The sequence below is a fragment of the Megalopta genalis genome, chromosome 9, assembly GCF_051020955.1.
Source record: "Megalopta genalis isolate 19385.01 chromosome 9, iyMegGena1_principal, whole genome shotgun sequence".
Classification (NCBI taxonomy): domain Eukaryota; kingdom Metazoa; phylum Arthropoda; class Insecta; order Hymenoptera; family Halictidae; genus Megalopta; species Megalopta genalis.
Genome location: NC_135021.1, coordinates 13555087 through 13575247, shown reverse-complemented (window position 1 = coordinate 13575247; position 20161 = coordinate 13555087). Strand labels below are relative to the sequence as shown.

The 20161-nt window shown below is 41.6% G+C and overlaps 3 protein-coding genes across 7 annotated transcripts in view; 2 read left to right on the top strand and 1 right to left on the bottom strand.

Annotated features, from left to right (window-relative positions):
- Window positions 1-14680, top strand: part of LOC117220756 (A disintegrin and metalloproteinase with thrombospondin motifs 7) — a 130737-nt gene extending 116057 nt beyond the window's left edge. Inside the window, exons 5-17 of the mRNA XM_076524663.1 lie at window positions 212-531; window positions 2957-3231; window positions 4095-4241; window positions 5764-5914; window positions 5997-6086; window positions 7257-7572; window positions 7670-7797; window positions 7880-8127; window positions 9511-9628; window positions 9735-9997; window positions 11309-11823; window positions 12040-12213; window positions 13686-14680. Coding sequence (XP_076380778.1) covers window positions 212-531; window positions 2957-3231; window positions 4095-4241; window positions 5764-5914; window positions 5997-6086; window positions 7257-7572; window positions 7670-7797; window positions 7880-8127; window positions 9511-9628; window positions 9735-9997; window positions 11309-11823; window positions 12040-12213; window positions 13686-13837 — 2897 coding nt within the window. The 3' untranslated portion in view covers window positions 13838-14680. The remainder of the gene's footprint in view (window positions 1-211; window positions 532-2956; window positions 3232-4094; window positions 4242-5763; window positions 5915-5996; window positions 6087-7256; window positions 7573-7669; window positions 7798-7879; window positions 8128-9510; window positions 9629-9734; window positions 9998-11308; window positions 11824-12039; window positions 12214-13685) is intronic.
- Window positions 14681-14748: 68 nt separating this feature from the next.
- Window positions 14749-16328, bottom strand: LOC117220752 (uncharacterized). Its single transcript, XM_033471009.2, has 2 exons — window positions 16129-16328; window positions 14749-15012 (listed from the first exon to the last, which is right to left on the bottom strand). Exons 1-2 carry the CDS (start codon window positions 16237-16239, stop codon window positions 14908-14910), a joined length of 216 nt encoding a protein of 71 aa, XP_033326900.2. The 5' UTR covers window positions 16240-16328; the 3' UTR covers window positions 14749-14907.
- A 333-nt stretch (window positions 16329-16661) lies between these two features.
- On the top strand, window positions 16662-20161 carry LOC117220725 (protein ABHD18). Of its 5 annotated transcripts, none has more exons than XM_033470967.2 (10): window positions 16662-17249; window positions 17685-17769; window positions 17861-18043; window positions 18132-18244; window positions 18342-18480; window positions 18563-18760; window positions 18843-19122; window positions 19389-19656; window positions 19740-19778; window positions 19932-20161. In XM_033470967.2, the coding sequence occupies exons 1-10, from the start codon at window positions 17158-17160 to the stop codon at window positions 19972-19974; spliced, it is 1440 nt and encodes a 479-aa protein (XP_033326858.2). In that variant the 5' UTR covers window positions 16662-17157; the 3' UTR covers window positions 19975-20161. The 5 variants fall into 5 exon arrangements, with proteins under 5 accessions (XP_033326858.2, XP_033326862.2, XP_033326860.2 ...); XM_033470969.2 differs by having other exon boundaries at window positions 16664-17249; window positions 19371-19656; window positions 19985-20161; XM_033470966.2 differs by having other exon boundaries at window positions 16664-17249; window positions 19371-19656.

Below are 20161 nucleotides of genomic sequence, written 5' to 3'. Positions count from 1 at the left end.
CTAATACATCGACCCGGTGCAAGAGGTTAACAGCTATTGATTTCTATTCGGAGATTAAAATTTAAATGCAGCTATACGCGTAACACTCGTATCAAAACGGCCCCGGAGTCTCGGTATCCGAGAGAAATGAATTTTGAATGGTGCCCCGATGATCGCGTCGTACGGTAGCCGTGTGTTAGGCTATTGTAATCAGGTTGCGACCGTTCCGCAGAGCCGAGGCGACTGACAGAGACGCGGCTCGAGTGGCAGACGCAGCCCGGGCTGGTCCAGGTTCAAGGACGGGGTCGAAGGAAACACCATCAGGCGAAACGATGGCAGCGTTCCAAGAGATCGATCAGCCGGCCGCGTCACGTCGAGGCCCTCGTTGTCGCCGACACGACCATGATGGCTTTTCATCAGGACGGCGACGTCGAGACGTATCTCCTGACCATCATGAACATGGTGTCGTCCCTCTACCTGGACCCCACCATCGGCAATTTCATCAACGTCGTCGTCGTCAGGATCATCCTCGTCGAGGAGGACGAGGCGGAAGTACGTTGAAATCGCGTTAACCCTCTAATGGTTGTCCCCGTCTCCGTCGAAGGGACTGCGGGCTTTCACGCGTCCACATTAGCGAATCGTTTTCACTCTTTGGGGCACTGGATTTCAGAATATAAAATAGACCCATGTTGCACAGAAATTTTGTTGCGTTTTAAGTTGAATGAAATTGGTACATTTTCATTGACGAAGGAATCACATAAAAACATAAAAGATAATAATAATAACGCAATTCAATTTGTTGTTATAGGATTCATGAATGCCACACGGGTTCATGAAGCAGCAGCAGAAATATTGCAATGCGGCTATTGCAATATTTCGAGGTGGGTCTGAAAATATCCCGCCGTGCATCGAAAAGATGGGACATTTTTAATCCCTCCGTGCCCCAAAGAGTTAACGCGACACCTTGAGGAAAGAGAATATATACCATTCTCTCGTTCTCTTCGATCGAGCACTATAAAGAGGGTGAGAGAGAGAGAGAGGGTGGGATTACGGAAAATTAGGGAGCCCGTGGCAGCTCGATCCGGAGGAAACAATTTTTCTTCGATGGAACGTCGGGGGTTTTATGAAATCCATTTGAAACTTCATTCAAGTTCCCGGCGAATGAAGTTGCCAGGCAGCGTCGAAAGTTAATTCCTGGAACTTCATCCTCGGCTACTCTTCGATCGGGAAGCTTAACGTCCGCGTCAGTCATGGCGCTTCGTTGAACTTTCGAACTATCAGTTTCAGCGGGATGTAGATCGACGCCGAGTTTTTCCTGTCGACTTTGAACGGTAATGCTTCTCGCGTACAGAACTTTTGTAGAAAATTATGAGAGAGAGAGAGAGAGAGAGAGAGAGAGAGAGAGAGAGAACTACCAGTGGGACGTCGGGATTATCCTTGGATTTGGTTATTGGAGTTACAGAACCGGGATCTTTGTAATGGTCTGTTAACCCAGCCGTGTCGCGCCGGGCTCTGTCGTACTTGCGATTTTCCTCCGTATCGATCTCTGACATTTAAGCAAATTATTCGCTGAATTATTGTTAACTGGACTACGGATTTTTATGCAAGATAAAATTTGTCCGTATTTGTTGCAAGAATCAGGCGTCGCTTGGGATCTTCTTCTTTCTTCTGATGATGACAATCAAGCTCAACCCCTTGCCGTGCCATTTTCTTCATAATTAAAATGATAAGCACATTTTCGATTGTAATAATTTCTCCGAAAAGAAAGAAAATTTATATTTATCGTGCGTCTACATATACTGGGATGATTAAAGTATTGAACACAAGAGGACAGAATTTTATCCCGGCTTAAAAAAACGGAATGACATTGGTATTTAACACGTTCCGTGCCGAGCTTTTTTTACTCGAATCTTCACACTTTGATATTTTACTAAAACTTGATGTATTACGTGCAATTATTAATTCTCGTACACATAACAACGTAACAAAAACTTATCAACGCCCATTCTTGCGGTGGAAATTGATTCTTCGGTTCTAAATTTCTTGTAAACAATTTGTTCAGTTCACTAAGTAAACATGCAAGCGTGTACCATCGATGGTACACGTGGCATGGAACGTGTTAATATTGGGTTGGCAACTAAGTAATTGCCGATTTGTTCAATGAAATACAAAATTTTTTTACTTGGAATGAAGTTTAATCTGTAATGTATTTTCCACTTTGTTCGATGACCTTTTGCCATCTCTCTGACAACTTGAAAACTCCACGCTCGTAGAAAGTCTGATCCTTTTCGGCCAAAAACTGAGTTAAGTGAGATTTTACAGCATCATCGTTAAAAGTTTTACCACGAAGGGAGATGTCCAGGGATCGAAATAAGTGGTAATCCGATGGCGCGAGATCAGGGCTATATGGTGGGTGTAACATCAATTCCCAACCAATATCCATCAATTTTTGCCGAATGGACAAAGACGTGTGCGGCCTAGCATTGTCCTGCTGGAAAATGGCACCTTTACGATCGACCAATTCTGGTCGCTTTTCCTTGACCGCTGCACTCAATTTGTCCAGTTGCTAACATTCGCGGATAATAAAAAATAACATAATAATAATAATAATTTTATAATATAACATTTACGAATATCATAACAATGGGAGTGAGAGACATCTATAACTGAAATCGGCAATTACTTAGTTGCCAACCCAATAGGATATTACTAGAAATCTGCACCATGAGTCTAACTCGTTGAAGTACGGCGAGGGGTTAAACGGACTGTGACGACGCTTTTCAATTCTCTTTCTCTTTATTCTCTGTAAAATTACAGCTATAACCCATCTTTGTCATAAATGCAGAAAATCCGCAGTCTAATTATTACGCATCCCGAAGATAATCGACCTGTTTTCGATGAAACGCCCCTGGTACGAATACCGAGACCTTTCGAATGGTGACCCTCGATCAGCCGCGAATTGCCGCGTGTTTTCCAGCAAGGGTTGGACATCACGGTGAACGCGGACAGGACGCTGTACAATTTCTGTAAGTGGCAACAGAAGCTGAACCCCACGGACGACTCCCATCCGAACCACCACGACGTCGCGATTTTGGTGACGAGGCAGGACATCTGCTCGAGGGCAAACACCCCGTGCAGCACCCTGGGTGTCGCCCACGTAGCCGGCATGTGCCAGCCGGACCGCAGTTGCAGCGTCAACGAGGACAATGGGATCACCCTGGCGCACACGATCACGCACGAGTTGGGACACAAGTGAGCAAAATCGGCCGACGCGATACCAATTGTAACATCCACGCGAACTCGAGCACGCGTTCCGCTACCTTTTCAACCATACCGCGCGTCAGGCTAAGCTAAAACGAACGCACCTAATCGGCCCGACGTATCACGGCACTGTCTCCGATCGTTGAATCGGAGCTGCTGGACGACACGCTTTCGACGTTTCTCGGGAAATCCGACAGAAGCTGCTAGCAAGAAAGCATCGAACTGTCGCGAATTCTAATCGATTCATTTTTATAGCAAAATACAGGGAATTCTGGTTATTCGTTACGGTTATTCCCGTTGGGAAAAATTTACGGTTATTATTATGCAGTAAATTCTCTCCGATTGTCACTCAACACGTGAATAGAAATGGACAATTCGAGAATAGGAGACACGATCGTTCGAGCTTCGCGGCTCGTTTTATAGTCGTATATATTATAGTCAATAACTTTATTATAGTCATATATATGACTATAATATATACGATATATAGTCATTTATTATAGTTATTATAGTCAATAACTATAAAAACGGGCCGCGAGACTCGAAAAAGTCTCCTCTTCCCAAATTGTCCATCTTTGCGCGCGATCTTAGCGTCAATTAGAGAGAATTTACTGTACATACGATTATTTCACGGTTATAATTCGCAGTTATAATTCACGGTTATAATTCACGGTCATTCCCGTCGATAACAGGCCTGTTTTTATTAGCCAATAGCACGGTCCCGATGGCGGGCTCGCTGTGTCGAACGTGTGACGGGACAACTCGCGCGTGTTATATCGTCTCGCTGCGTCCTGTGTCGGCTCGTTCGCAAGTCAACGAACATGATAGACCGCTGTTTTCAATTTGGATTCCAGTTTCGGCATGTACCACGACACGGAGAAGATCGGCTGCAGTAAACGAGACGGTGACACGTTGCACGTGATGACGCCGACGTTCGAGGTGGACACCATAGGAGTGGCCTGGTCCAGATGCTCCAGGAGAGACATCACCAATTTCTTGGAGTAAGAGAATCCAATTGCAGTAATTTCTCTCAGAAATGTTCGGAATTGAGACCGACAGATCTGAGAATACAGAGTCGCGATTCTCCTCGGACTTCGCGGCTCGTTTTTATAGAAACTCGTGGCAGTCGGCGAAGAAAAGGCAGCGGCCAGCATGCCGGTGAATATTAACCCTTTATACTCGAATGGCGACTCTGAGGCGACGCTAAAAATTGCTGCATTTTCTAAAGGATTTTCACGTTATTAACCCTTTGCACTCGGGTGGTGACTCTGAGGCACCGTTAAGATTTGTCATCATTTTTATATTAACAAAATTTAGATTTAACAAATTGTTAAGAGTGTAGTTGCTGTGCGAGTCACAAGAGTCAATTTCACATACATAAAATGCACTTTGTCATGTAAAATAAAAATACCATAAGTCAGAAGAATTATTTTAGATTTACAGTTAAAATAGCTTCGAGTGCAAAAGGTTAAATTCGTCCCCATTCGGTAAATCGTCGAATAATAGAAGTCTTCTATTAGTCTTCACTCTATTTCATATGCAGGGTGTCCCAAAATTATGGTATTTCCGGCAAATGAGGGATTGCTACAGTGATTTGAAACAACTTTTTCCTTAGCGAAAATGCAATCCGCGGCTTTGTTTACGAGTTATTAACGAAAAACAGTGACCAATGAGAGGCGAGCTCGGCCGGCGCCCAGCCAACGAGCGGTCGGAGCCCTGTTCGTCTCATTGGCTCGGCCGCGTCGCGCAAGGAGAGCTCGCGTCTTATTGGTCGCTGTTTTTCGTCGATAACTCGTAAACGAAGCCGCGGATCGTATTTTCGCTAAGGAAAAAGTTACTTCAAATGACCTCAGGAACCCCTTATTTCCCGGAAATACCATAATTTTTGGACACCATGTATATTAAATAAAAACAAACATACCAAATGGAAATACTGTACGTTGAAACAAATATTTTCATTTTGGAGTTAGAATAGTCTCGAGTGCAAAGGGTTAATATGAATACATAATAATGCTAGAATGAAAATGATGACTTATCTTTTTTATTTCTAATATTTTGCCACGATTCGAGGACAATACGGAAGCCATATGACACGATTCGAAGGAAATTCGAAGGACAGGTGACACAATTCGAAGGCAATTCGGAAGCCACATGCCACGTTTCGACGGTTTTTCTTACCTGACTCGCACCTAAACAGACCATTTTGTCTCGTCTTCCGAGAATTCGTCGTGAATTCGTCGACTCCGTCGATCCTCAGCATCGACGTAGCAATAAATTACATAGGCGTGGGATTAGCGCAGGGAAATTCGCAGCAACCCGAAATTTGTCATTTCCGGGAGAAATTACTGTAGTTCCAATTGGTAGACTCAGAAATTCCGTAAAAATGCTCGCTCAGCGTTGAATCTGCTTCGCATAAAATATCGCGTCAGTAGGCGTGACACTCGGTGCTCGTTTCCTCGGGCGAAGTTCTGTTTGTTCTGAACTGTTGCCGCAGGAACAAAACGGTTAAACCCATTGTTGCAGCCAAGGTAAAGGGGTATGCTTGGAGGACGAGCCGGCGGACAACGATTACGCGTATCCGGACTTGCCGCCCGGCGCGATGTACAATGCGGAGCACCAGTGCAGGCTGCAGTTCGGCGTCCGCGAAGCCTCCGTCTGTTCTCCGTTGCAGGAGGTGACGAAACAAAAGAAAATTGATCGCCGGAGAATATTTCGGCGCACGGTTTCTGAACAGAGCTCGCCAATCTTTTTTACAGATCTGCTCGAAATTGTGGTGCATCGTCGACGGCATTTGCACCACTATGCTTCATCCGGCCGCCCCGGGGACACATTGTGGCAAACACATGGTGTGAACACAGTAATTTCCACATGATCTTGACCGCTAACGTTTCCACATCTTTCGCTAACATTCCGATCGTACGGCGCCACAGTGGGCCCGTTGCATACCAAACGCGGTGAAAGGTCATTCGAATAAAATATTTCTACGGTGAAATGTTAATTCGCATATAGTTTTCTTGGGGCGGAGAATGAGGGCTATGATTTGGCATGATCTTTATCACCTATCAATTTTGGTGACGAGTAGAGGGTGTTTAGGTGACAATCAAAAACGATCGTCGTTTGTAATTGTGTTATTTCTTTTTAATTGAATAAATTGTATTTTTATGTCTCTGCTATTTTGTCAGTTATACTTAACTGGATATGTTTAAATTTCATTTTATTTTTTAATTATGAATGCAGTGTGATGCAGCGTTCGTTTTAGCCGCATTCGATAGACTGAAGCTTTATCTTTATTTAAAAAAAAAAACGACACTAGCTGGCAAAAGTTACAGAAATAATCGGCGTATCGGAATACGCTCGCAACTCGAAACTCCAAGCATTGCCGATTGTTGGAAATGCAGCACCTTCTTTTGTTTCTCACAATTTTATGCCTTGAATGTCTTATAAATAAAATATGTCCACATAAATCACACAATTCGAGCAATTCTCTTGCGGCTTGTGCAAATTGTTTCATCGAAGCGTTTAGTTCAAAGTGGTTGATCACTCGAATACATATCTACATTGTATAAAATAAGATATAAAGAGATATACAGAGTGTCCAATGATTATGTTAACACCCCGAAAAGTGTGATTCCTGAGATCATTTGGAGTGACTTTTTCCTTAGCGAAAATGCAATCCGTGGCTTTGTTTACGAGATATTAACGAAAAACAATGACCAATAGGAAGCGAGCTCGGTTGTCGCGAGACTTCGCGCGCCCGTTGGCTGGGCCGCCTCGCGCCAGCCGAGCTCGCTTCTCATTGGTCATTGTTTCTCCTTAATAACTCCTAAACAAAGCCACGGATTGCATTTTCGCTAAGGAAAAAGTTGCTTCAAATCGCCTCAAGAACCCCCCATTTCCAGATATACACGATTTAAGATATAAAATGTTTCTCACCGCGTTTGGCACGCAATGGCCCCACTGTGCGGCGATTCGTTGTCCCGTTTGCGCTTCATTATTGCTCGTCGCTTCTGTCTCAGTGGTGCCAGAACCAAGAATGCGTGCCGATCGTGGACAGGCCGAGGCAGATCGACGGCGGCTGGGGCGAATGGGGATCGTGGAGCGAGTGCTCTAGATCCTGCGGCGCCGGTGTCTCGATCGTCGAGCGGAAATGCGACCATCCGGAGCCGGCTCACGGGGGTAAGTTCTGCATCGGCGAGAGGCGCCGTTACAAGATCTGCAACACGCAACCCTGCCCGGAGGGCACGCCCAGCTTCAGGGCCGTGCAATGCAGCAATTACGACGGCAAGGAGTACAAAGGGAAGAACTACACCTGGCTGCCGTACTTCGATCAAAGTAAGCCGATCCGTTAACACGTTGCGCGTAAACCAGACACGACATCTCGATTCGTTTCGACCGGACGACTGATCGAGAACGATCCTATTAATTAAAGCGGAACCCTGCGAATTGTATTGCACCGACACGGAGGAAAGCGTGATCGTGCCATGGGGCGAGGCCGCTCTCGACGGCACCCCGTGCAACGTCGGCACCAGGGACATGTGCATCGCCGGTATTTGCAGAGTCAGTTTTATCCAAGATACAGCTTTCCTCTATTAGACGGCATTTAGCAATCTCTGGCAAATCGATCTTCGTACTTTCGCAGAAGGTCGGCTGCGACTGGTCGGTCGATTCCGACGCGACGGAGGATCGTTGCGGAATCTGTCACGGGGACGGGACGCAGTGCGAGACCACCGGTGGCGTTTACGACAAAAACGACGGGCCCGGGTACAAAGAGGTGGTGGTGGTACCATCTGGCTCCCGGAACATCAAGATCGAGGAGATCGGCAACAGCAAGAATTACATCGGCATCGGCGTACCGAACTCGGACAAGTACTTCCTCAATGGGAAACGGTGAGCATGCTTTTGCCAACGATGCGCAGCGGTCCCAATCGATGAAGCTGTTCACGACGATTTCAGCAATGTTTCAAGACGTAAAGGCCGTTTCATACAGCTCGTTGACATCGTTGACATTCGTCTTGGCGTCAGCTACAGCATTACGAAGTAAAAAATATATTAAAAGATCTTGGTGACTAATTTTTCATTTAAAGAAAATTTTTTAATTTTTCATATCGACGTTTATATAATAGAAGACCGAGTACTGAATCATTCTTGTTGGAAACATTTTTTCTTCAGAGCACCGGAAATCACTGAAGAATTACGATAACGAGTGAATGAAAAATGATGTTCGTAAATTGTTATTTTATTTCTCGTGCTTGACAATGCTGTTGTCTACAAGAAATATTGCTCACAATTCATTTAAACGTTAGCATTCAATTGCCTAAGGAGAATCGTCAACTATTAATTACATAATTAACAATGAATATCTCTCGAGTCTCAACTTGAACGCGCTTTCTTTCGAGATGGAATACTTTCTACATACTTTTACCCGTATAATTATACCAATATCGCTTCCCTCGACGTCCATCGCTGAAAACGATTATTGTTTAAAGCGGCCCAGTGGCCGGAACCGCGCGGAGCGTCAAGAAGATCGCTTAACCCTTTCGCTACGGCGGTTCAGTCCGCCGTAGCGCCCCTCCTGAACGGAACCACCCGCCGAAATTGTGCACATTGCGCGTGGATAGTGTATTTGGGAAGAAAAGGGATTTTTCTTTAAAACAATATAGTTATAATTTCTGCATAAGGTATAAAGTTATTTAATAGGTAAAAAAAGTTTCATTAACAATAGAAAAAGTGAAGAAATAATATATAATATACAGTAATAAAATAAAACATAATATTCATAATACAAAACATAATACATAATAATTAGTCCTAAAGTTAGTACTTTCGATTTTCTATCCCTTTATGACATGTAACACAATAATAATGGGAAATGCAGGTAGAACAAATATAACTTGAATGGTGTGTCGTTTATTTCGGACTGTCGTTTGTTTGTTTCGTCAAAAGATTCACGCAATAGTAACAAGAGGCGATTTTACCAGCATGTCGGATATATCCGGCGTTCGTCCCCAGAGGGCGATCATGTGGATGTCGGATATATCCGGCGTTCGGCTCCGCGAGTGTTCATATGGATGACGGATATATCCGTCGTTCGGAGCGAAAGGGTTAATAATGTTACAGCTGACGTCGAGACGAACTCGACGACCTATGTAAAACGGTCTTCTCGTCTTGAAACATTGCTGAAATCGTCGTGAAACAGCTAATTCGTCGATTGGTACCACTGTCCAATGTCGCGAGACTGGGAAGTCTAAGAGCTTTGTTCCGATCGGACAGGCAGATCACGTTAGCCGGAGAGTACGAGGTAGCCGGGACTCCAGCGTTGTACGAACGGGATCGCGACAGAGAGAAGATCAGGATCCCTGGACCGATCAAAGAGGACATTGCAGTCTACGTAGGTGTATTCGTCGTCTGCGCTAATCTTTCGGCAATTTCTCCGGTCTAGAAAACTCTCTAGCCACTTTCTTCTCCTTCTCAATAACGTCGTCCCATCACTTCAGTTGATTTCCAGAGGACACTACCGCAACTTCGGGCTGCGTTACGAGTACACGGTGCCGAAGAAGGAGCCTGATCGCGCGCCGGAATACTATTGGGAATTTTCGGACTGGTCATTGTGCACCGTGACTTGCGGCGGTGGCACGCAGGTCTCCAAGGCTCTTTGCAGGGAGAGGAAGAGCGGAGTAGTGGAGGACCATTTCTGCGAGGGCATCAAGCTGCCGGAAACTATGTGGCGGGACTGCAACACGAACCCCTGTCCTGCTAGGTAATGCTAACTTTCTCCGGCAATTTCGTTACTAGGCTGCGGATATTTATGCGAAATAAAAATTTGTCGTCATCGATCACAAGACCGCTGGACCTTTATTTCTCTTCTTAAGCATGTTAACTCTTTGCAGTCGAAGCTATTTGAATTCGAAATCCGTAAACATGATTTCTGATCTACAGCATTTCTATTTTATACTGGGTGGGGCATTTTAAACAGGTCACCTGAATAACTCGCTTGTTTTTGAAGATAGGAGAAAATGCATCAGACCAAACTTACTTGGTACCGGGGGGCTCATAATTTGGTATTACCAATTTTTCTGTAGGTGGAGGCGTCAAGGAGATACGAAGGTCAATTCTGTTTTTTTAAATGGAACAGTGAGTTTTTTTACTTACATTCTGATAGAGTGTTTCGAGGCGAATACAATGAACTATTATGAAAGTCGTTCAAGGTCACCCAAAGTGACACAGAAAAGCAAAGCTAAAATACAGTAAAATGGCAAATAATCATATAAATTTGTTTATAAATCTAATCAAAAAATAATGTCATCTATTTACTTGTGTGCAATTTTTATCGTCATAATGTAACAGCTAAGATCAAGTCCAATGCAACGACCACAACACTATGACCATATGACATTTAGCACGAAAAGTCCAGAAATATTTACGACATTTCTAATCCTTCGCTGAAATGCATAAATCTCTGAATTTTTCTTCAAATTATTTTAAATTAAAATAATTAATAAAAGAACAGAATTGATCTTTATATCTCCTTGACGCCTCCACCTACAGAAAAATTGGTAATACCAGATTATATGAGCCCTCCGATACCAAGTAAGTTTGGTCTAATGCATTTTCTCCTATCTTCAAAAACAAGCGAGTTATTCAGGTGACCTGTTTAAAATGCCCCACCCTGTATAATTTATTGCGATTCACGCGTATGAAATTTAGCCTATTGGCAAGTACAATGCAATTTTAACAGTTTCTTTCTTCTTAATATAAACGAGTCTCTTAGAATGATTTTGAAAAATAGTATACCAATGGCGCCTCAGAGTCGCCACTCGAGTGTAAAGGGTTAATTAACGTAACGCTTTCAAATTATTAAAGCGTTTCTGCGATTTTGCATTTCATCGACTGATCTATGTGTCATAAATGCATAAAATCCGCAATCTATTGATTACAAGCCCGACTAAACGTTGTATTCTGACGTTTCGTGAGTATCTCCCTTGATCCTTGGCTGAATCGTCGAAGCCAACCAGGACCTAAATTCGTTTACGTTACGACACCATAACGATTACGATAATTGTGAAATCAGATGGTGGATCGGCCCGTGGCAAATGTGTCCGGTGACGTGCGGAGAGGGTGCGCTTCGGAAACGATCGGTGATGTGCGTGTCCTCCGGGATGGGGCCCGATCGTTCGGACTTGGCGTTGCCGGATCGCGACTGCAACAGAGACGTGAAACCGGAAGAGGTCAGCCTTTGCCCGAATCTGCCGGCATGCGGCTCGACCACGGAGGCGCCCTTGATCGTCTACGCGGACAACAAGGACGCCTCCTTCTACAACGTGAGCTCGAACGATCAGGACGGCATCACGATCGTCGACGGTCTGACCACCGAGGAGCCGGAGATCCTCGAGTTCGACAACGTCGTGGACGAGAACCCGGACAACTCTATGTACAACACCAAGTCGAAATGGATCGTTTCGAAATGGAGCCACTGCGCGAACAGAAAGAGGAGCAGGAAGGTCAGCTGTTCGGTGCAGGGCGACTGCAATCCCGAGAACAAGCCGGCGACCGTAGAGTTCTGCCAGGGCGGTAGGTGGGTCACAGGTGAGTCCGTTATCGTCGCGATAGTTTGGCAACGAGGTCGAATATTTTTGCAATCTATGGCGGCGTAGAACGTACGTTATCGCGATGCAACCATGTGACTTATCGTTAGCCATCCCATTAACTATTTCTTCCTCCGTCGGCCTGGCCGGCTGCCAAAGGAACGCTGCGGCAGAGATCAGGCACGTAAAACATCGATCTTTATGGACATGCTTGCAGGAAGATGGGGATCTTGCAACGCGACTTGCCTGGCAAGGGTCGGCGTTAAGAGCAGGGAAGTCGACTGTCGTGACCGTGTAACGGAATTACCGTCGGACGATTGCAACCCCGAGAGAAGGCCAATCGATACGAGGCGTTGTTATCATAGGCGGCAATGCGCGAACGATAAATCCGGTAATTGCACACACACCAGCGAGAATCGTCGATCCGAGGGAGCATGGGAGCTCAGGCGCGTCAGCCATCCGCAATAACTTTTACTAGCTCTGTTTCGCTCGTACTTGCTAACTAATGGCATTCGTAGCCTGTTGGTTGCACACTATCTGCATGCAGTCCGGCTAATGTCTTTCTTAAAATCGATAATTTACCGCCTTCCTTACAGCCTACTTCCTTTTGACAAAGTCGCTGCACAGAGGATTTTCTTAGGAATTTCTTAGCAACTGACTGCGACACGAAACTCGACTTCTTTTTTATTAACCCTTTCGGTACGAGCGCGTTGTCCGCCGTGGCACTCACACTGTACGGGGTGCCGCGCCGAAAATGCGCACATAACGCAGAGTCGGTCCACTTTTGTACGAAGATTTTCTTAACACTTAGCCGACCGATGGGATCAATGTGGTAGATCTACCCGATCGATCGGCTAAGTGTTCTAATAAAATAATTTGATGGCTGGTAGAGGCACCTTTGGAAATTCCGAACATAAAGAACCGTAATAATGGGCAATAAAAGACCTCAAAAATTAGTGCATGTTATTATAATTATGTTGTACTCTATAGAAATAAGAAGTTCTACAGAGAAAGAAGCGTTCCTCAGATCAAAGTGGTAGATCTACCCGATCGATCGGCTAAGTGTTCTAATAAAATAATTTGATGGCTGGTAGAGGCACCTTCGGAAATTCCGAACATAAAGAACCGTAATAATGGGCAATAAAAGACCTCAAAAATTAGTGCATGTTATTATAATTATGTTGTACTCTATAGAAATAAGAAGTCCCACAGAGAAAGAAGCGTTCCTCAGGTCAAAATGCTAGATCTACCCGATCGATCGGCTAAGTGTTCTAATAAAATAATTTTACGGCTGGTAGAGGCACCTTCGGAAATCCCGAACATAAAGAACCGTAATAATGGGCAATAAAAGTCCTCAAAAATTAGTGCATGTTATTATACTTATGTTGTACTCTATAGAAATAAGAAGTTCCACAGAGAAAGAAGCATTCCTCGGGTCAAAATGGTAGATCTACTCGATCGGTCGGCCACCGACTAGCTTGGAAATGGGTAGATCTACCCGATCGGTCGGCCACCGACTAGCTTGGAAATTGGTAGATCTACTCGATCGGTCGGCTAAGTGTTAAGTAACGACTGTGCTTAATCCGTTTCTAAATCTTTCTTTAAATGTTCCCTGTAAACATTCTGTAAAGGGCCTACAGAAATATGGCTTACATGGATGCCAGAGATGTATTCGGCACTCGTCCATATTGGTCATCAGATGGATGCCGGATATATCCGGCGCTCGTACCGAAAGGGTTAACGGAGAATGCTATTTTATAATACAGTCGTTAGTTTCCTCCTTCGTCGAGCAACTCTGCGTTTTACGCGTTCGCTCGCGTGACGAATGAAAAGAAATCTGTTCATCGAGCGCATCTGTTGCAGAATGCAAGGACACCATCGTTCCAGCCTCCGTCTGCACGACGTACAAACGCATGTGCGACGTGTCATCGATCGTCCAGGAGAAATGTTGCGCCACGTGTTTCAAAAAACGCCGACACAGCCGGCAAAATAAAAGGCACATCATCGACGATTGACCGATCGACGATTCGGTCAGCAGGACCAGCGAAAGCCGTCTGAACGGATGCGAGAATCGTTTATGAATCACGCTTTTCCGTGAAACAGAATCCGTCCCAGTTGCGCGCGTTTGTTTTTGATGTTCTCCAAGTGCATCGACAAACTTGCTGCATCGCAGAAGCTCTGCGGATGCATGATAAATTTCCTACATTCCTTCCACGCGTTTTCTCGAGAGCAATGACCTCAAATCAAGGTCAGAGTTGTTCGACGAGAGTCATTAGTCCGTGCTGGCATTCCAGTGCGAACAATACTATGAGATTACACTTGTAACAGAAAATTAATTTCAGGCGTACCATTGCTTCGAACATAAACAAATAACATTATTTATAGTTCTTTTTTCAGATATAGTGGTTCTAACGGTGCGAAATAGAGAAATTAAAATGTGCACGGTGTGCAAACGTTTGTATATACAAGTTCTCGATGTGTTCTTTAATCGAAAAGAGTATGTAGAAGCGAACTTTTGTATTTAGCGTTGCAGATTGATTACCATTTTTGAACAACGGTTGTAGAATAGAAACGATCGATGTGCCAAGTAACAAAATTTTGCTGGGAAACAATCGTATGCTTCGGAAAGAGTGAAGTAACAACAGCTTTGTCTAATTCAAATGTACATTTTCTGCATTGTATTATCACAGTCTATGTGTACCGATTTTTTTTTTACAATAACCAGCTCCGTTTCTCCGTGGTACTCTCTTCTTGTACAATCGTAAATGTGAGACTGCAGTCATTTATGTAACACCAACTTACGTGATGTGCATTGTATAAAAATAAAATAAAACTTTTTGATAATCCTTTGCTGCGAAGTAAGACGTTTCCGGATGTCTAGCGATCCAAAACGTAATTATTGCGGACGGAAATAACGTTCAAGGTGTTTACAAAAGAAAACTTGTGTTAATCACGTTTAATTCTGTAGCTTTCACAATTCAAAATTTACATTCAAAACACCGGTTTTTATTTTATCTATGCATGTACTAAATGCACAGTACATAATTATTGTCTATGGATTTATCTAAAATCATGGAATTTTTATTTAGTCTGAACCCTTTGCGGCACTGTACTTCGTTACATTACACGCAATGTACAGTGGTATTCCCATCATGGACAACCACATAAATGCTGCGTGAACCATGAACTCCTGTAATAAAAACACCAGCATTATAAAATCATTATTTTGTGAAGAAAATATTGTATATATATACAGCAGAGTTCTGATTATTCTGTATTTAAATCTCAGCTACGTATATAATGCACGATTGCCGAAAAACATTAAATATGACAAAATTGGGGCATATAAAAATAAACCGCGGGCACAGGATTATTCAGGAAAATCCACTACATCTATCTCATTAAAAAAATTTTAATTATTACTACATCTATACAGAACAGATGATTCTTGCCGCTTTCATCATAAGAAACTATTTAAAATCCAGCAAGAATCATCCACGGATTCTAATGATAATAGGGCCTCTTGTGTGGCGAAATCTCAAAGCTCCGTTCGAAATTCGTACAGCGCCAATTAGTAAATGGCAAAATACTCAAACTACTAGCCGAACAGTAGCGCCTCTAGTGGCGAAATCTGGAAGCTATGCTCAGAGTCCGTACAGCGCCAATTAGTAAATGGCAAAATACTCAAACTGCTAGCAAAACAGTAGCGCCTCTAGTGGCGAAATCTGGAAGCTATGCTCAGAGTCTGTACAGCGCCAATTAGTAAATGGCAAAATACTCAAACTGCTAGCAAAATCTAGTTCAGAATTCTAACACGTATGACACCATCATACAAAACCCAATTAGAATTTTAATGCGATGCTATCTAGTAGTAAAAACTAAAAATGAATTTTACAGATCGAATAATCGCAATTCTATTGTAAATTAGTCTAGTTTATTTATATATAACTGTGAATGTTAATTTCAACTGTTTATTAAATAATCTGTGCACACACTTGGAAGAAGTATAATACATTAAATTTAAATATGTAACAGTAACGTTGATTCGATATAACTCTATTGGATTTGTAGAAGAAAAGTATATTATATGACACAAAAGTACATAACCTGTTTGTTTTATATGTAATATGATAATGATATCTTACATAATTTTGATGCTTCTAGCGATATTTATAAATTACAATATTTATCATTTATACTAGTCGGAGTATGAAACTTATTAGCTTCATTTGGCACTCATGAATTTTCGTTTATGTATGAATTGCATCCTTATTATGTAATAAACAGTATGAAAAATAATACTTACGCCAATAGGTACTTTGCATCTGGGTGGTACAGCAACAATATTTCTGCGTTGATTCACAACGACTTTGGATATTTGCGGAGCTCGCCTAACAATGTTCTGGATAGCGAACATGGTTACTTTTCTTATAAGACCTTTTTCTGACGGTAACGATTCGATTGTCCGATTTACTGTATGCCTAATGTCAATGAGTTGACACTATCAACATAGAAGGAGAAGTCGAAAAGATTTTACGAATGCATTTTAAAAGACACCATCTTTAGGTTTAAAACCTAAAATATTCATTGAAATTTAAACTATGCAGATAATATTCTCGATTCTGTATCATTAAAGAGAGAATTTAAATATGAAATTAATTTGAGTTTTATTGAAAGTACTTTAGCTTTTCAGCCAATAAGAAAGCTTCTCTTAGGTAATACCATTGAATATGTAATCGGAAGAAAAAGACTGCGTAGTCACTCCTTGTTTTCAGCACCCTGACGATAAATCGAGGCAACAGAAGCGAGGTCGCTGGAATCAGTGATTGCGAATTTGGACTCGGTAACTCGGAAACGCAGATCTACCAAAATTCGTATTCCACGATGTCCTATGGGAACGAATATTAATTTTGAAAATACGCGGCACCCGCTTCCGTCTCGTAACATCCTCCCTCAAACCATTGGTATTTAAAGAACCCACCCATCTAAATTGCTATTATATTCGCACAGGATTGAAGATGCGAGGGGTGGACATTTATATGCGATATACTCGCAGAACGTCACCAGATTTGATCGTGTTGATCGCCTGATTGCAATATTCGATAATTATCTCCAACATCGCAGATCTGCAACCGGTTCCCGAAACATGTCCACATTGTCGGTATCGTTTTAAAAGCTTACGAAATGAGAGTTCACGCGAGGAACACGAAAATCTGCGATTACGAAGAGGACGTCACCGAACTGATTAATCTTTTCAAGGCCCGTGGAAATATTTCGCCTCCACGGATTGTACGATACCGATAACCAGATTGGTGTTTGATTTATCTTGTACATAATGCCACCTAGCCGGTTGGACGCCGTTTATAGGAGCATCCTACTCACAAAATTCTTCACAAAGGGTTGGGGCAGTCCTCAGAATTTGAAAAGGTAACATAACCTTGTTCTAATGGAAACTTGAATTAGGTATGGATCAATATTCGAGTGTTCTCCACCGTGGCATGACTGTGACGTGACTTGTCATGTGTGTAGCAAAACACTAATCAATCACCTATGGAATTTTTGAAATTGGTTTCGGGATTTACTGAAATTAATTTATGCACTTGTTGAAAAAATTCGTCATTATTTAAAATGTTTCTCAACTCAGTTTTAAGAAATGGAACTTAATTTTGATAAAACCGACTCCAAACAAAACGAAATTAATAAAATTGAAAATTCATTGTAATACAAATGCTGAATTAATATTTTTTTTGTAGTATTTCAGTGCGTTTATTTGTTTATTGTTCCAAAAAGTATTATGTCCTACAATTACATAAATAAATAAGATTTAATCAGTATTAAACTAATAAATTCATCTTATTTCAGGATTTTTGAATTCAGAAAAGTTGTTGCCAACAGAGAGAAATGTTACAATCTTATCCCCCGTGATTACCCAATCAATATTACTAAGGTAACTATTATTAGACAGTGTAACTATTTTTGCTATTACTCTGAAGTAAATACTCAGTGTTTATTAATAACTGTTTTTTGATTACCTATAGGATGAGGAATGGTCGGACTGTCACATAATAGAAGGTTGTTTTCAAAGTCCTTTTGATAAACACCTTCCTGGCATTATGCCAAATGAAACAATAACTGCACATTTTCAATTGGTTTTACCACGTAGATGGCACTCCCACAAAACAAAACCTATTTGTTTACACCTTGCTGGCACAGGAGACCATGTAAGGCACTACTTTGATTTTTAAGATCACATAAAAAATATCTACCTTGTTTATTATTGGATTACTTGCATAATTTCATCTATATTAGTTTTTTTGGAGAAGGAGAAACTTGATTGCTAAACCACTCCTCAAGGAATCTGGAATTGGGTCTTTATTGTTGGAAAATCCATTTTATGGGTCGCGAAAACCTCAGAATCAAACGTAAGAATATATATTCCAAAGGTTTGTAATAGGAAGGAGATAAAAAATTCGCTAATGTCTTCATAACATTGTAAACATTGCATTCTTCTGTTTTCAGACGTTCTAGTTTACATAATGTATGTGATATCTTCATCATGGGAGGATGTTTAATAATGGAATCGCTTGTTTTATTAAATTGGTGCGAGCAGCAGGGCTTTGGGCCCTTGGGGTTAACAGGATTATCAATGGGCGGCCATGTCCGTATTTTTTTTTTCGTCTGATTCGGTACAATTCTTGTATAATTACTATATCTATGCATATATATATATGCTTTTGCAGATGGCTTCTTTAGCAGCTACAAACTGGCCAAAGCCCATACCGCTAGTTCCTTGTCTGTCATGGTCTACAGCATCACCAGTGTTCACTCAAGGAGTAATGAGTGCTTCAATTAACTGGACGCTCTTAGAAAACCAATTCTATTCAAACGAACTTTATCAAAACGATCTCGCCAAGATGGTGAGGGTTGTAGGTGAGGAGGTTCGTAGTTTACTCGAGTCTATTTGATAGCATTGCTCCATTTTTTTCAAAGGATTTCATAAGTAATTGATAATTATTATAGGATGCGTTCCTAGCTGGTCAACATTTTGCTCAACATTATTCAGCAAGTATGGAACGGGTTATCGAATTGGAAGGAACATCTGAAAATGCTAATCAAAATTCAGATACGTCCAAGAACAATCAAACTGTGATTGAAAACAAGTTAAAGAATGGTTGTGATACTAAAATTGAAGACAATAATCTGAAGAAGCAAGCCGCAGAAGGGAAAACAGCGACTAAAATATTCCCTTTAAATCTCATCTCTGACAGATTTAAATTTAAAGATTCAAACGCTCTCAAAGGCAAGTATCCTAATCAATTCATGGAAATTGAAATATTCGTGTTATTAAACAATATTAATTTATTACTAATTCAAGTATATTGACTTCTGAATTCTCTAACACTAATTTATAACAAATTAACTTCTACCCGTGCTCCTAGCAGTACAAACGTGTAGATTCACGTATTGTATTGTTATAAACTACATAGTTCAGGTAATGCGCATGATATAAGGCGTGCATGATTATTTCGAGTATTACTTTGGCAATAGGAGTTTGTTTATTGCCAGTGTCGAGGCATCCATTATTTTCGGACTATAAGTGGCGCGAACGAGAAGCTTTACAATTCATGTGCGGAATAATGGACGAGTGTACGCACTTGAAAAATTTCGAAGTACCTGTTGATACTGAACTTATTATCGCTGTGTGCGCAAGGGATGATGCATATGTGCCTCGCGACAATTGCATGAGCTTAGAGAAAATCTGGCCAGGTGTTGAGATTCGTTACATCAATGCAGGACATATAACTGCGTATTTGCTGCATCAAAAAGTGTTCAGGTACATAAATTAATTCCCATCAATAATATTGTCATCGTATTATTTCAGCAAACATGCACTTAACTTTGCTATAATTATTTCAGATCTACCATAATGGAAGCATTTCAGCGATCTCTCAAGAAGTATCCTTTACAATTCATTTGATATACGTGCAATTTTATCAAATAATTTTATAGTACGAGAAATCGTATATGAAGCAAAAACATTTCTGAATCACTATATTTTTGATTTACAAATTTCGTGATATCGCAAATGTTTTTCTTACTTTTTGAAAGATATATAATTTCTGTTACGAGTTATATTTGGACAATCTTATAAGACAATACAGATAAATGTAACTTTATATTCTTGATGTATGTAATAATGGCCTAATGTTATTATAAAAAAGGAAAAAACAATGTGTAACAAATACCCAACGAAATGCAAATAAATTGTAATATATTGTGTAAAAAATGTATAATAAAAAAATACACAGCAGCCGTTCGGTTTTGCAAACTGGAAAGAA

Coding starts and splice junctions, on each gene's coding strand:
- LOC117220752 (XM_033471009.2), bottom strand. CDS start 16,239: ATGTTCGCTATCCAGAACATTGTTAGGCGAGCTCCGCAAATATCCAAA. Junction 15,013..16,128: donor GATGCAAAGTACCTATTGGC/GTAAGTATTATT, acceptor TTTTTATTACAG/GAGTTCATGGTTCACGCAGC.
- LOC117220725 (XM_033470966.2), top strand. CDS start 17,158: ATGCCACCTAGCCGGTTGGACGCCGTTTATAGGAGCATCCTACTCACA. Junction 18,245..18,341: donor CGAAAACCTCAGAATCAAAC/GTAAGAATATAT, acceptor TTCTGTTTTCAG/ACGTTCTAGTTTACATAATG. Junction 18,761..18,842: donor TGAGGGTTGTAGGTGAGGAG/GTTCGTAGTTTA, acceptor TAATTATTATAG/GATGCGTTCCTAGCTGGTCA.